Source organism: Pteropus alecto, unplaced genomic scaffold, assembly GCF_000325575.1.
Source record: "Pteropus alecto unplaced genomic scaffold, ASM32557v1 scaffold79, whole genome shotgun sequence".
Classification (NCBI taxonomy): Eukaryota; Metazoa; Chordata; class Mammalia; order Chiroptera; family Pteropodidae; genus Pteropus; species Pteropus alecto.
The window spans coordinates 11,799,073-11,815,582 of record NW_006494612.1 but is presented as its reverse complement, the minus strand read 5'-3'; the positions used below and the strand labels follow the sequence as shown (position 1 = coordinate 11,815,582).

Here is a 16,510-nt window from a genome sequence, read left to right as displayed (position 1 = left end):
TGGGCGACGCCCGCCCCTCGGGTTTGCTTCGTGGTTTTTTTTTTTTAATTCACTCTTCTTGAGTCCAACGGCTATGGCTGCTCTGTACTGAATTTAGCAGATGTGATTGTCTACAGATTAAGTTCAGCTATCTATGTACTGGGTAATATTTGGGGTAGGGAGAAGGGTTGGTTGCAGTGGAAATAAATTGCATTTTTATAGATCGATGCCAGCTCGAAAGAAGCAAAGCCATTTTGGAAATCTAGTTCTTAGCTAATATCTGCGTTTGGGCACAACAGCGCTGTTAAATAGATACAAAATGAAAGACGAGGAGACGCTTTAGCACACAGATTTTGCTTGAAAATATGAATACGTAGTGTTTGGGCTGCAGCGGGGTCGTCTTTCTCCCTTTCTAATCTGGAAAGCCCTAGAATAAGGAAAGATTACTAGAGGTGTGATTATTACATCCCTGGTTGCTGCTGTTTGGTGGGTATAACGGGGACATAAAAGGAGAAAATGGAATTATCAGGAGACCAAAGGGCAACATTTAATTAGAGATAAGGGGAAAGGAGAGTTGAGAACACACAGGCATACCACGACATGATTTTCAAAAAAATTATGACTTAAACCGTTAGTAAATAAAAATTCACAGCACCATTTATGAGTTCTGAGGAGCCTTTGATTGATTCATCTGTATTCAATGTTGATTCATTTATGGTGCATTGACTACCACCGTGGGGAAAGAGAACTTTTAACACATTCGTGAGGTTGTTAAGTAAGAGTGGTGGTCTAAAGTATAAAGGCTTGTGTTATTACCAGCTTTTCATAAGCCATCATTTTCTTAAGTGTTGTGAATGAAACCACTAAACTTGGCTATTAAATTCAGAGAGAAAATTAATTCTCAAGTGTCATCTGTGCTGAAAGAGTTTTTTCTAGTATAGTGCTCAGAATTTTGAGTTTCATTTTTTAGGCATTGTTCATACTTAAGTAGGTTGCTTTTAGTGAGACTTCTTCATGTAATGGTCTTTTGAAAGTTAATATGGGACAGCTAATACCAGGCCTCCCCACATTTAGGAAAACTACTTATATGGGGGTCCTGTTTTCTTGTCAATGAATTAAACAGTGAAACAGAACCTACCAGAAGTGGTTTCCTCAAGCCCAGTTATTTGTGTGCACTGGAGTGTGAGTCATACTTTGGTTATAGGCACAGATTAGTATGATTGATAAACTAGTCTTTGTTCTTATTAGTGCTGGTCCTAAGGCTAGCTAAGATAAGGTGTAAATTTCTGTATGCTGTAAGACACTAAATGTATAAGATAAATCACCATTCGAAGATTAAAACATGACTCCCTTAAGAATGGTATGCTGTTTTCTGATTATTGCAGGCCCTCTTAAGAGATTATAATTCACTTTATAAAAATGACATTGTAAGCTTGATAAGATGAAGTGCATTTTGCTCTCTTACTATAGGTGTGTCATAATGTACATCTTACCATAAAAACTCACTTTTGTTGGATATGTAGCATCAAGAACTAAGAAGATCTATCTACCTTGATACCACTGGTTTGGCTTATTTTCTTTAAAATCTTTTAACATGTCACATACTCCCTTAGAGTTCACTGGAAGCCACTGGAATTGGCTCCAGACCTCTCATATTGTCTGTCCTATCTTAACCATCTTATTACTGCTTTTCAGAAATATTAAAGAGTTTTCGAGCACTCCAGTAGTTTTCTCACCATCGACAATACTTTACGAGAAAGACCAAAAGGTTTCCCAGATGTGCCCTGGCATATTTGTAAATTAACTGGCATGTTGTAGAGGGAGAAATTGTAAGAGCATCATTCTGCTTTCAGAGACAGTCTATAGGATCTGTTTCTGAACAACTTTTTAGTGACTCTCAAACAGCTAACTATATTGCAACAGATGAGTCACCATAAATGCCTTAATGTATTAAGTACCCAAGGAGGCCCACATGATGCTTGGAGAGCTACATGGAATGTAATCCCCAAATTGCTTCTTTCTGTACAGATTACTTGAGGCTGGCTGAAAGACGTTTTTTGGCTCTAAAATGAACAAAGCCTAAATTAGTGCCTAGGACAGAGATAAATGAGCCCAGTTAGTTATTGTTTGGGACCAAAATGTATTCCCTTCCCAAATTTATATGTTGAAGCACTAACCCCCAGTACCTCAGACTGTGACTGTATTTGGTGATAGAGCCTTTAAAGAGATGGTTAAGTTACAATTAGTCCCTTAGGGTGGGCACTAATCTAGTCTCTAACTGGTGTCATTCAAGGAGGAGGAAATTTGAACATACTAAGGGTATACATGCACAGAGGAAAGACCATGTGAGGACACAGGAAGAAAGTGGTCATTTGCAAGCCAAGGAGCTAGGCCTGAAAAGAAACTAACCCTGCTTATACCTTGAACTTGTACTTCTTGCCTCCAGAACTGCAAGAAATACATTTCTGTTATTTAAGCCACCAGTCTGGTATTTTGTTATGACAACCCTAGCAAACTAATATAGCTATAATTTTTGTTAGCACAGAATTAAGCTTACCTGGTAACCTAAACTTATTTGATCCTCTTATTGGTCAGTTATTGAGTGCTTTCCGTGGTGTGAAGTGAAGTGGTCATTTAGCTATGCCAATAGGTTGTGGCGCAGTGAGGAGTGGTATGCTGTAGCTGTTCTTCAAAGGAAGTACCTACTATTAGACATACAGCTTAAATTCTGAAGACACAAGATGCAGTTTGCTTCTATGATTCATATCTCCTCTATAGAGGGCTTTTAAAAAGCTTAAATTTGAAGTTAAATTGAAGTCACACACAAAACAAGATGAAAGAGTGAGTTAAAGTGTAGTACAACTAAGAAATCAAGTCTCAGTGCCTGCTGCAGAAGTTATCATAGGAATGGAAGTGCTTACCTCTTGGCTTTGTTCAAATCCTGGATTCCACTTGGGGTAATTACATTGTATTGAATTTTCTTTGAAGAGACATTTACATTATTGTCCCCATCTTTTAAAAAAATTTTTTATTTAAGGCTTATTGTAATATGTTCTTTAATTAGTTTAAAGGGCCCCCTATTATTAGTTATAGAATGTCAAAATTTAATGATACTTTTAACTAAAATTTTATGTATAAATGTACAATGTAGAGATTTGCTGGAGTTTACAGGCATTTATAACAGAAATAAATCTTACAGTAATGATTTTAATAGTAACAACTCATTACATAAGTACAGAGGGCATTTTTATGTGAAATTATTATCTAAACCTAAAAGCAACAAATGAACAGAACCAACAAACAGAGACTCAGGGACATGGACAATGGACTGGTGGTTACCAGAGGGTAAGGGGTGGCAGAGGAGGGGGAAGGTAGATGGGGTAAAGGGGGTCAAATGTAGGAGAGTAAGGAGAATGCGAAGTGGGTAAAGGGGATCAAATATATGGTAACTGGAGGAAACGACTTTGAGTGGTAAACACAATAGAATCCAGATGTCAAATTATAATGTACACTTGAAAATTATATAATTGAATTAACCAATGTTACCCCAATAAACTTAATTTTTAAAAAGTTAAAAAAAAAAATTATTGTGCTAGGCTCTGTGGAATATCCAAAGACAAAACATACATGGGCATTATCCTCAAAGACCTATGGTCTAGTAGGAAAAATAAGTATGTAATTAAGTCAGTATGATAAAGAATAGAAGGTAATATGGTATCACAATAAAGTCTGTGTGTGTGTGTGTGTGTGTACTGTGTGTACAGTAAATATATGGTATGTATATATATGCGACATATATGTATACATACATTTAGAGCCTCACAACATCCTAGTAAGGTAAGAGGGTAATGTATTTTCCTCTCCACGTAGCAAATGAGGGCACTGGTGCTCAGAAACCCATTCCTTTAATTGCTGCCCTAGTGCTTCTCTACTTTCTCTTCTCTGTGTCAGATAATACTTAACATGGACTTTGTATATAGAAAAAGCAATTAGTATCGTTTCTTGGAAGAACTCACAGGCTAGCAGACATTGTGGTAATGACCTGATTAATTAACTCTTGAGGAATGAAGCTCCGTGAATTAGGTCGGTGCAGGTATATACAGGAAGTAAGAGGAGGCCCCAGCCATGGCAAAGCTGGAGTCTCCCCATTGAGATAAAGCCTCCTGTTGTAGAAGGGATGACTGGGAGGTAGAGGGGATGAACCCTCAATGCATCTGTATATTTTTTATAAGGTTTCCATATTTGTTACATAAAGAGCATCCCCCTTCCCTATTCTCTGCTCCACTTCTTTAATAATAGTTTCACTGTATTGTATTCATTTCTACCCACTGTTAGGTTAGAATTTTGTTGAAGATATAAACTCTGTGTCTTTATGCATAGCTGGACTACACTGTTAAACACCCTTAGGATAGCTATCAATGATATCAGTCATCTTTCTGAAGCACCATAATTATGTTTTTTATTGACAGTTGCTGATGTTAATATCATTCTGACCAGAAGAACATGGATGGAAATGCATAATAATTGTCTGTTTCTTGTATTTAGTTTTTAACCATGTGTTCTTAGTCCTCTTATAAATGAAGGTCCTTCTAAACTTATTTTCCTCTTGACCTCAGTATCTACGTATAATCCATCTTCCTTCATGTTTTACATTCCATCCTTCTCTCCAACCTTCCACCTCTCCCATTCATCAGAGGCTCTCTCCTTTTCCTAATAACCAGGAGAAATGTTGTGATAAGTAGAGAGGACTCAGGTCTTTAAAACATCTCTTGGCTAGACCACTGCTTGCACAAAGCCACTGCTAAGCATAGCAGCTTTTTCAGTTGGTTACTATAGAGACAAACGACAGTAAATGGAGACATGCTTGACAGAAGCTAGGCAAGTAAGCTTCGTGAGACTGGATGCCTTATATACAGGTTTATTAGAAAAGGTCAAAAACTGAAAAGGATAAGAAGGTGAAAGTTTTCACAAATGAGCTAGTAGATAATTAATTGGTAGATTTTAGGTTGGTAGAAGGCCTTGAATCCAGCATACAAAGAATCCACCTCCAAGTTCCCTGGTATGATTACACAGTGATTTTTTAAAAAATAACAACTATGCTGTGAACGTTTTATGTACACATTTTTTGTGTGGGATATATGTTTTCATTTCTCTGGGTCTATGCTTAAGAATGGAATTTCTAGGTCGTGTGGTAGCTCCTTATGAGGAACTACGAGACTGTTTTCCCAAGTGGCTGGACCATTTTACATTTTAGTCATCAGGCTAAAAATGTAGAGCATTTTTCATTTGCTAATTGACTATTTGTATATCTTCTGTGGAGAAACATCTGTATGGATCCTTCAGCCATTTAAAAGTTTGGGTCATTTTTCTTTTTATCATTGAACTTTAAAAATTTATTCTAAATACAAGTCTTTTATTAGAGACATCAGAAATTTTTATTTATCAGGTTTAGAAAAATTTTCTCCCATTCTATGGGATATCTTTTTATTTTCTTGGGATTGGCTTTTGCAGCACAGAGGTTTTTATTTTGATGAAATCCAATTTATCTATTTCATCGTTTTTTGCTTGTGCTTTTGGTGTCATTTCTCAAAAACATTGCCGAATCGAGAGCCATGAAGATTTATACCTGTGTTTTCTTCTAAGTGTTTGATGTTTTTAGCATCTTACATTTAAGTCTTTGATCCAGTTTGAATTATTTTTGTTTATGGTGTGAAGTAGGGGTCCAAATTGCTATTTTTGCAAGTGGATGTCCAATTTCCAAGCAGCGTCTTTTGAAAAGACTATTCTTTCCTTAATGAACTGTCTTGGAACTCTTATAAAAAATGAATTGATTATAAATAGATGGGTTTAGTTCTGCACAATCAATTCAGTTCTGTTGGTATATATCCTTATGCCATTACCACATTGTCTTGATTATTATAGCTTTCTAGTAATTTTTGAAATCAGGAAATATGAATCCTCCATATTTGTTTTTTCCCCCAAGGTTGTGTTGGCTATTTGGGATTTCTTGAATTTCCATATGATTTTGGGATCACTTTGTCAATTTCTGCAAAGAAGCCGGCTGAGATTTTGATAAGGATTGCATTAAATCTGTAGCTCCTTTGGAGGACTGTTGCCATCTTAACAATGTTAAGTCTTCCAGTCAGTAAATATGGACTATGTTTTCATTTATTTAAGTGGTCTTTAATTTCTTTCAACAATGCTTTATAATTTTCAAAGTATAAGCCTTATATTTTGTATTCCTAAGTATTTTATTCTTTTTGATGCTATTGTAAATGGAATTAGTATTTTAACACATTTTTGTATTCTCCATTGCAATTATATAGACATAAGATTGATTTTTATTTTATTATTTTTTAAAATTTTTATAAGAGTCATTTGAGCCAAACTGACAACATATGCTAAGGAGCAAAATCTCAAATGCTCCCAACATATGATTGATTTTTCAAAATTGATTTTGTCTCCTTCAACCCCGCTGAACTTATTAGTTGTAATACATTTTTAGTGGATTTCTTTGGGTTTTCTATATGCAGAATCATTTCATCTGCAAACAGAGATAGTTTTACTTCTTTTCTTCCTGGATGCCTATTTTTTTATTTTTTGCCTAATTGCCCTTCCTAGAACCTCCAGTACAGTGTTGAATAGATAGATGTAGTGAGAGTGAAGTCTCTGTCTTGTTTCTGATCTTAGTGGGAAAATATTCCGTCTTAAGCCATTAAGAATGATGTTACCTCTGGGTTTTTTGTAGATGCCCTTAATCACGTTGAGAAAGTTCTCTTCTGTTCCTAGTTGTTGAATTTTGTCAAATGCTTTTCCTGCCTCTGTTGAGATGATCTTGAGCTTTTTGTCCCTTACTCTGTTAAAATGGGAATATTACATTAGTTGATTTCCAGATGTTGCACCAGTCATGCATTTATATAATCCTTTTTATGTATTGCTAAGCTTGGTTTGCTAGTATTTTGTTGAGGATTTTTGTACCTGTAGTCATAAGAGATATTGATCTTTAGTATTCTTGTGATTTTCGATATGTGGATAATATTGTTCTCATAGAATGAGTTAAGAAGTGTTCTCTTCTACTTCTAAAGAAGAGTTTGTGAAGAATTGGTATTTCATTCTTTAAATGTTTGGTAGAATTCACCATGAAGTCATCTCAGCTTGTAGATTTCTGTGTTAACTGCAAGAGTTTTAACAACATCGTCAATTTTCAAAGTAGTTATAAGATTGTACAAGTCGTCTTTTTCAAGATAAACTTTGGCAGTTTATATAGAATTTGACCATTTCATCTAAGTTATCAAATTTAGGACATAGAGTTGTTCACTATATTTCCATATTATGAATTCAGTGTCTGTAGGGCCTATAGTGATGTCTTCTTTCATTCCTGATATTTGTAATTTTTGTCTCCTTTTTTTTCCTTGATCAGTCTAGCCAGAGATTTATCAATTTTTATCAACAATAACTACTCATTATGTATCATACACATTTTAAAGAGCTTTACTTATATTCTATTTGAATATCCAAGAATATATAAAATATTTTCTATCGTTACCTCCGTTTAAAGGAATAAACTGAGGCCTGGATATATTAAGAAACTTGACTACAGTATGATAGCCAGAATGACAGATCCAGGATTCAAATCCAAGTCTAGGTGACTCCATAGCCTTAGCTTTTGACCACTCTGCTTTATTGACTTGTAGAAAAGATGAATTAAAATCAAATAAGATATATAACGGGAATCTTCTGTGACTGGGAGCAAACTTTTCATTTTCATCATTGGACTATAATATCTACTGTTATTTGTCTTTGGACCTTTCTCTGTAAACAGTATATAGTACAGAACCTCTTGTTATAATATCTCTGGAGATCCATTTGCTCCTTCCAAAAGTTTAGACCACTAACTAAGAATATCTACCAAGGAGAGACAGAAAATTTGGAGACTTCTGGTTGTTACAAAATCTTCAACACCTGTTAGATTTTCAGAGCATTGGGTCTTCTGAGACCTTCTAGTGACTGGACACCTGAAGTAGTTGTCCTGATGTCATTCATTCTTAGTATGCTAGAAATAAAAGCTGTGACCCTTCCATTTAAAATGCATATATTTATTTCCCTTCATAGGTATAAGATGTGCTTTTGAAAACAAAAGCTGACACAGTGTGCTTGTTTTCTTAGGTCTTACAGTAACTGCTGTAAAAGACTCAGGAGAATGGAATTTGGAGGCTGGAGCATTAGTGCTTGCAGATGCGGGCCTTTGCTGTATCGATGAATTTAATAGCCTCAAAGAGCATGATAGAACCAGTATCCACGAAGCAATGGAACAACAAACCATAAGTGTTGCTAAAGCTGGGTAAGAGTTTCTTTTTTTAAAAATCTATGGGAATAGTGAAATTAGTTAATAAATGATTATGGAAAAATGTGAAACTTACTGAACTGCAAGGTACGTTTGGTCCTCTCAGGAACTGTCAGTTAACACCCTTTATGGCACATTAGTTTTCCCATGAAGGTGAGTGAGAGAAGTAAAATGATTTGTTGGGAAAAGGAAAGGGAAAACTAAAGTGTAAATGTTAAGTTGACTAAATTCATGGAAGGGACTTAAGAAGAGCTTTCAATGCAGAGTTCAACTCATTCTCTCATTCAATAATTGTATGTCTACCCTGGATGTATTATTCTGTTAAGAATTTTGAATATTCAAAAAGAAAAGACCATATCTGCTTTCAGTGACATTCTCCTTATATATCTTAATGGAAGATTGATCAGAGCATATGGAAAATGAAATAATATATATTAGCATAAGATGAAGTACCTTTGTGACTCAAAGAGATTCAGGAGTTGAGGTATGTGAGTCCCTGGATACATAGGACCAATGAGGGAGAAAAATAGGCAGGTTCAAATAGAAATCCATTCATCCAGGCCCTGAGGTGGTTATAGGAAAATTATTTGGCTACAAAATCTGGCCACCAAGCAGGCTGCCAGGTCATCCAAGCAAAAGACAGAGCTGGAATTATCTCAGCCCCAATGCTACTGTTATAGGTATGAAGCCAACTGATCAGGCAGATAGGGCTTCAAACAGTAGTGGTTACTTGGGAGCCAGGCAAACATTATGGTATTATAGATTCTGTGAGATCTGTTTATTACACTAGCAAAAAAGGAAAGAGGAGAGAGGTAAGAGCAGGATATAGCCTGGAGGAAAAAGATACAAGAAAAACTAGACAGAACCATTATCAGATCTATTCATTTAATTCAATATGTATTCACTCAAATAGGTATTCATTAAGAGCCTGCTGTATGCCAGGCACTGTGCTAGACACTGAGAAGTACAAAGATGAATACAACATTGTTCTTGAGTTGTTCACTATTTTGTTAGGAAAGATAGACATGAACAACAAAGTGATAATTTCATAATAAAAGTGTTATGTGAGAAAATATTTTAAAATAAATAATTATTACTTCAAAATTGTTTATCAGGGGAAATCAGAGATAATAGTTTCCTAAGTGTCTTCAAGACTACCTTCTCTTCTCATGTTTCCATTTCAGTAGCCCCTTTGCCAGTTGGTAGAATCTCTGGTTTATTTTGATATGCCTTTTCCCCAGAGGAAATCTGGGGCATTTTGAAAGATTCTTAAGTAATTAACCCTGGCATCATGGAAAATTGGGACAAATGCTATGAACGTATTTTAGAAAGGTAGAACATTGGCTGTGCTATATGATAGGCTACATACTAAGTCTTCGTAAGTGAAAATAATTTATTAATCACTCAAAACTGCCCTTACCCTCTGCAAAGTATGAATTAATATGAACTTTTTGTACTACCCATCAGTATGTTATAAATCCCAAAAGAAATGTTCCTATAGATAAACAGTTTGTCATGACACCTACAACTTGGACAATCTTGTCATAACTGTAACTACTATATATACTCAAACAGTGTTTTTCAGACTATTTATGATAAAGGACTAGTTTTAATGCTTTCCAATCTGTCAAATCTATCACAGAGCAATATTTTCTTAAAATACAATAAAATTATTTTAAAAATAAAAACGTGAAGAGACATACAAAATATAAGCCTAAATTATTCTTTCACTTAGAATATAGAAAGTAGTAAGAGCATGTCACTCCTGTTCAAAAAGAAAACTCCAGATAGCTCACAAAAATCATAACTTTCTTTGAACTTATCAGAGAGCTGAGTTTACAAGGAAATCAATGGTACTTAATTCCAAAATGTGCCAAGCCCTTCCTAGGAGAAATAAGGTACACAAACTGTCACCTTTGACAGAGCATGAGAGGAGGAAGTGGCTGCCAGAGAACCAAATAAGGAGAAATAACCAAAATTAATTTTAAATTCCCTCAAGTCCAAAAGTGGGTTAGCATATAGTTTAGAATAACCAAGAGCTCCAAACGCAAGGGGAGTTCCCACTTGCAAGCCCTTTGCCACAGGTCTCCACCAAATGCTCACAAGAAAAACTGGACAGGACAGAAGACCGGAGAGACCCTAGTCTGCCCTTATCAGTCACGGAACCAGAGAGGTGATTGCTGCTGGGGAATAAGCACAAAGCCCTGCGACTTCCCCAGACACAACTCATTTGATATGAACACCTGATCACTGGAGCTGGGCAACAAACGCTGTCATCCCCAGGGCCTCTGGGGAAAGGGTAGAAGCAAAAAAAAAAACAGAAACAAAAAAAACCTCTTCTGCCTCTGGAGGAGATCAGAGACTCTTCCTTCATTCCCACAGGAGTTGGGAGAAAGGTGCTGCTTTTGGGAGAAGGGTAGAAGCAAAAGCCATCTTCCCCTGAGAGAAGAGCAGGAAATGGGTCCAGGATCCCAAACCAATACAAAACAGAGGTCTGTACTTTTGGGAAAGGGATAGAAAAACCTTTCCTGCCCAAGAACACCACAGATACATTTCAGGACTCAGCTGCCATAGGTGGAAGGGATAGAAACGCTTTTTTAACTCTCCCTGCCCCCAAATAAACCTAACCCTGAGGAACAAGCAGCAGTAGTCTGCCTCTGGGGAAGGTGCAGGAGTGTGAAAGAGACCCCTCTGTGGAGTGGGTGTGCGGTGACTGCAAAAAGCTGATGGTAGAGCAGAAACCTTCAGCACTGCAATCCTCAGACTAAGCACAAGGTAAGGCAGCTCAACACTGAGATCATTTAGTCTGGTGCACTAAAAGTAAGGACAGCAACAAGCATGCCAATTTCCAGATCACTTGGGATGACCTTACACTATACATAAAGTGGCATAATATTATTCGAAGGTAGACTGTAATAAGTTACAGATGTAAACTCTAGAACAACCACTAGAAAATAAAGGAGGCATAACCAATGAGCCAGTTGTAGAGAGAAAATGAGGTCTTAAAAAATAATCCAAAAGAAAGCAGGAAGAAAAGAAAAAGGAAACAAAGAATAGATGAGAGAAATAGAACACAGCAAGATAATAGATTCAAATTCAACCATATCAGTAATTATAAATCACTTAAACATTTAAAAGGCAGAGATTGTCAGATTGGATAAAAAAGCAAGATCCAACTAAGTGTTGCCCTTAAGAAACTGACTTTAAATTAAAACACATAGGTAAGTTAAAAATAAAAGGATGATGAAGAATATTCCAGGGAAATACCAAAACCTGACCAAGAAATTACAGGAAAATAAAACTACAGACCAATATCCCCCGTGAGCATAGACAAGAAAATTTTTGCCAATGCTTTAGTAATAAGTCCAGCAGTATATAAAAAGGATTGTATATTATAATGAAGTGAGGCTTATCTTAGGAATGCGAAGTTGCTATAACATTTGAAATCAATGTAATTCACAATATTAACAGAATAAAAAAGAAAAACCTATCATCCCAATAAATGCAGAAAGAGTACAGTTGGACAAAATTGCATCGAATTTAACAAAATTCAATACCCATTCATGATAAAAATTCTCAGCAAACCAGAAGTCCCTTTACCCATTTAAATGGCATCTCATACTTAATAGCGAAAGACTGAATGTTTTCCACTTAAGATTGGAACATGTCAGGGATGTCCAGTCTTACCCCTTCTGGTCAGTATTGTAATGGAAGTCCTTGTCAGTTTAGTAAGGCCCCCCCACCCAAAAGAAAAGAAAAGAAAAAAGAAATAAAAGACATATCAGAAAGGAAGAAGTTAAAACTCTGTATTTTATATGACATGATCATCTACATAGAAAATCTCAATAAAGTACTAGGATGCATTTTTTATTCTGTTAATATTGTGAATTACATATAAAAATCCATTTTATTTCTATATGCTAGCAATGAGCAAGTATAAACTGAAGTACAATATAACACTTATAATAAAGTACACCACTTATAATAGTATCTAAAAAGTTAAATGTTTAAGGATAAATATACCACAGTACCTTCTAGATTTTTACAATAAAAGCTACAGAACATTGATGAAAAATTAAAAAGGACCTAATAAATGCAGAGATATACTTATAAGTTCTCCCTAAAGCAATCTATAGAATCAGCGCAATTTCAATTAAAATCCGTATAAGCTTTTTTACAGAAATTGACAATCCGATTTTAAACTTTGTATGGAAAAGCACAGGAACTACACAATAGCCAAAAAAAATTCAAAAAACAACAAATTTGGAGGACTTACTTTATTTCATGATTTAGTATAAATCTACAGTAATCAAGACTGTGTAGCATTGGTATAAGGATACACATAGACCAATGAAAGAGAATATAGGTCGAGAAATAGACCCACAGATATAAAGTCAGTTGACTTTTTAAAATGATGACAAGATAAATCATTGGAAAAAAGATAGTCATTTCAATAAAATAGCGCTGGTAGACTTGGATATCCATTTACAAAAATGACCTGTACATAAATACAGCGGCTTTCATAATCATCCAAGATTGAAAACAATCCAGAAATCCATTATCTGGTGCATGGATAAACACATTTTGATACATCCATGCAATGGAGTATAAATATAAATAAGCAATATAAAGGAATAAACTATTGATACATGCAACAACATGGTTGAATCTTAAAAGCACCATATAAGTGAAAGATGCCAGGCACAAAAGATTATGTAGTTCATGATTCCATTTCTATGAAATTCTAGAAAAAGGCAAAACTGTAAGGGAGAGAAATCAGATAGTAGTTGCCTGGGGTTCAGGGTCAGGAGAGAAGATTGACTGCAGAGGGGCACCTTAAAAATATGGATTTTACTATATGTTAATTATACTACAGTAATCCTTAATTTAAAAAAATATGTAGGCACTTATTTTATATTTAGATTCAACAGACATGAACTCACTCTGTGAAATTAATATTAAAGTTTTTAAACACTTATTCTTTTTGCACTCAGCTCTTCCCTGGCTGGTAACAACAAATGAATGGGTGTGACACAGCCCAAACTGTACGCTCCGATGGTAACTTGCACAGTAAGACACCTCGTGAGGGTAGATGGGAAGGAGATGGAAAGGAATAACAGTGCCAGAGAGATCGATATATTTATCATCAGTAAAACCTTTTTTTTTTTTAATTGAAGTGATATCTCCCAAAGGAAATAATTTACTTAAAGAATAATTTTCAAGTTGGATTTCTTTTGTCTGTTGTTGGGAAAGGTTGGGACTTAAAGCTAGGAGATGAGATTGGAGCTTTATTTCGCTACTACCGTTTACAGTCAATTTTTCATTGTTTCTCCTTTAAACAATCTGTCCAAAGTATAATCTGTGTTGAAAGGAGTTTTGCCTGAGAAGCACTTTGAGTGCTTTGATGTAATGAACTTTTCTCTGGGTTTCCTTTTCAGACCATTGCACCTTAGTAGGCATTGATGTTATCATTATTATTATGAAAAACATTTCTATGATTATCTTTTCAAGATAAAATTCTTCAAATGTTTCTTTTTTGTCTTGGCTGCTATCCAGAGTTTAATATCTCTTTGAACTGTGCCATGGATCACGACCAATATTTTAGCCATCCAACTACTCCACGGCCCTTTCCAAGACTGCCATCTCTGGTTCCAGGAACTTTCAGATTCCTTTCTATTCCCCAGTAGTTACTGCTTTGATTCACAGGGTCTCAAACCTGTTCTCAATATTTCCCTACTCCATATGGGACACTTTCTTTCTAGGGGTGATTTTATCTGTGTTCCACTATTACGAGGACCCCTTTGCTCTCTCCTCCTTTCCACTTTGTCTCCACTGATGTTTCCATTCCAGTACAGGCTCTAGTTAGCTTTACTGGTTTCTAAGGTCTATTTGCCTATTTACATGTAAATTGAAGTTTGCAGTATTCTTTCTCTTTTTCTTAGTTACTTTATAGTTTTGTTTTATGGATTTATTTGCTTTTCTTGTATGTCCATAATATGTCTGGAGGATATGTTGAGAGATTTGGATGTAAAAAGCTGCCGTTATCCTAGGGAAATCTAGAAATCAGTATTTTTTTTTTAAGTTATTCGTTCTTGTTTAACTCATAATAGCAACTTTTGCTGTGTATTTTTAAAACATTGCCTATGTTTTTCTTAAGCTAGTTATAGAATAAATAATTGGGGAGACAGTTATCTACAATTATTTTGAAGGGCTCAAATAAAGAAATGTAATTAGATTTGTTCTATATCCGTTAGAATCAATGGCTAGAAGGTTCAGTGAGACATATTTAGAATTTGTACAAGGAAGACGTTTTAGTGGTTAGAGCTGCCTAGAGACGAAGTAGGTTGCATCTAGGGTTGCAGAGGCCTTCAAGTTTAGAATAGAAAACCTTTATATAAGGAATTAAAACATCTAATGAGTAAATGGATAACCTTTAAGGTGCCACCTATGAGATGCTGCAAATTATGGGCTGACCCACCAACTCAGCCATGACAAACAGATTCAGCTGCTGGCTGGTTTATTGCAGAATATGTACATACATAAAATATGGTTTTATATTAAATCATGATATATTGAAAATGATCACTGCTAGACATGGAACAAGCTCAGGAAACTGCATCAAGAGCTCCACCTCTTTAAAATGACCACAAAAACACATTGGATGTTAAAAGAATTATCAAAATAATTAAGAGCAAGAGTCTCCAGAGCTAGTGGCTGGGTTGGCATTCTACCTCCACTACCTACTAGCTAGGCATATTGGCTTCCTCATTAGTAAGATGGTGACAATTACTCTCTTTCATAGGACAGTTGTGAAAATTGAATGAGTTAATCCTTAGGCTAGAACCAGGCATGTGATAAATGCTATTTAAGTGTAACTTATAGGTCTGCAATTCCTTTCAGAAACCCTTGGGGCCAGATGCATGTTGGTATTCAGATGTTTTGTTTTAATTTTAGGAAGGTAGTATAGTACATATGTCACATATTATGAAACCTCCAGGTAGTGTCTGAGACAGCACCCTGTAATCAAACACTTTAATTATTTTGTGATGAAACTTGAAACGTCACACTAAGTGGAATAAAAACTGACATCAATTTAGGTTAGATTTTGCTGTCAAATTAACTATGAAAAACTTACTTTTTCATAGTTTTTTTGGATTTTGAAATTGCTATAAGTGAATATGGACAATTATCATTATTATCATCAGGCTTCTACATCTATCTAAGAACCTTGAACAGTCAGCTAAAACATGATTCTGCTCCAGGATGAAATAATGAATGTTATAAGGTGGACAATAACTGTAAAAGCTTTTTAAAGTTATAATGAAACTAGCACAAGTTACCTGAAGTAGACCTTAAGCCAGGCCTGCTAGGCTATGTGGGATTAGCAAAAGCTGTATCTTTTGGTGACTGGAACATAATTTGCAGATGGATATTTTGTTCAAAGTAGATATAAACTAGCAGCTGTATTGTCTCTTGCCACCTTAACATCAGAAGTGTATTCATCTTCAAACATGCTCTCCCATTGTTGTGACTCAGACACTTTCTCTGTCATTGATTTTTTTGTGTGTGTTTTTGGGTCTTTTAGACTCGGTCAGGTCTTTTTAGAAGTTCAGCTCTCTCTTGGGTGTCCATGTCAGATACTCTGAAAAGAGGCCCAGTTAGATGTTATAGTCTTTATTAGAATATTTATGCAAGACCAGCTCGGAGGCCTCTGGCCAGTTTATGGATTGACTCCCCCTGGGTCAGGTGCCAGTCTCTGGTCCAGTTTGCTGCTTCTGTCTGGCAGTTTGTGGGTTGCGGGATTACGTACATGGTGGGCATTCCAGTGATTGACCTGTCCATGACTATAATGAAGACAAAAGAATCCCTTAAGGAACATACCAAAGAACAAGTCATACAACAATTTTCCATGCTGGTAGATTTGAAAGTGCTAGGAAACAATAGTTTAGACAGAGACAGAATAGCCTGATAAATCAATCTCCATAGGAAGTAGCTCTTTATGAGAAGTCTTGAGCTCAGTGGGTTTAAAAGAGATAGACAAGAAGGATGGCAGGGTTTTTCAAGACAGTACTCAATCACGTGTACCTAATGGGGTGGAGACTCTTGACTGAGCTCTTCAGTGGTTTTTATAGTTTCTCCCCATATCATAGTTACCGCCATGTGCGTGATCTTTTTTTCCTCCATCCA

The 16,510-nt window shown here is 35.8% G+C and overlaps 1 protein-coding gene across 8 annotated transcripts in view; it reads left to right on the top strand.

The window, feature by feature from the left end:
• MCM9 (minichromosome maintenance 9 homologous recombination repair factor) overlaps positions 1–16,510 on the top strand; it is a 68,560-nt gene that overhangs the window by 33,607 nt on the left and 18,443 nt on the right. For all 8 annotated transcript variants that reach the window (XR_003044321.1, XR_003044320.1, XM_015600097.2 and 5 more), the window contains one exon: positions 8,146–8,320. Coding sequence is in view for 6 of the 8 variants with exons in the window: in XM_015600097.2 (XP_015455583.1) it covers positions 8,146–8,320 (175 nt within the window). In the remaining 2 variants the exon portion in view is untranslated. The remainder of the gene's footprint in view (positions 1–8,145; positions 8,321–16,510) is intronic.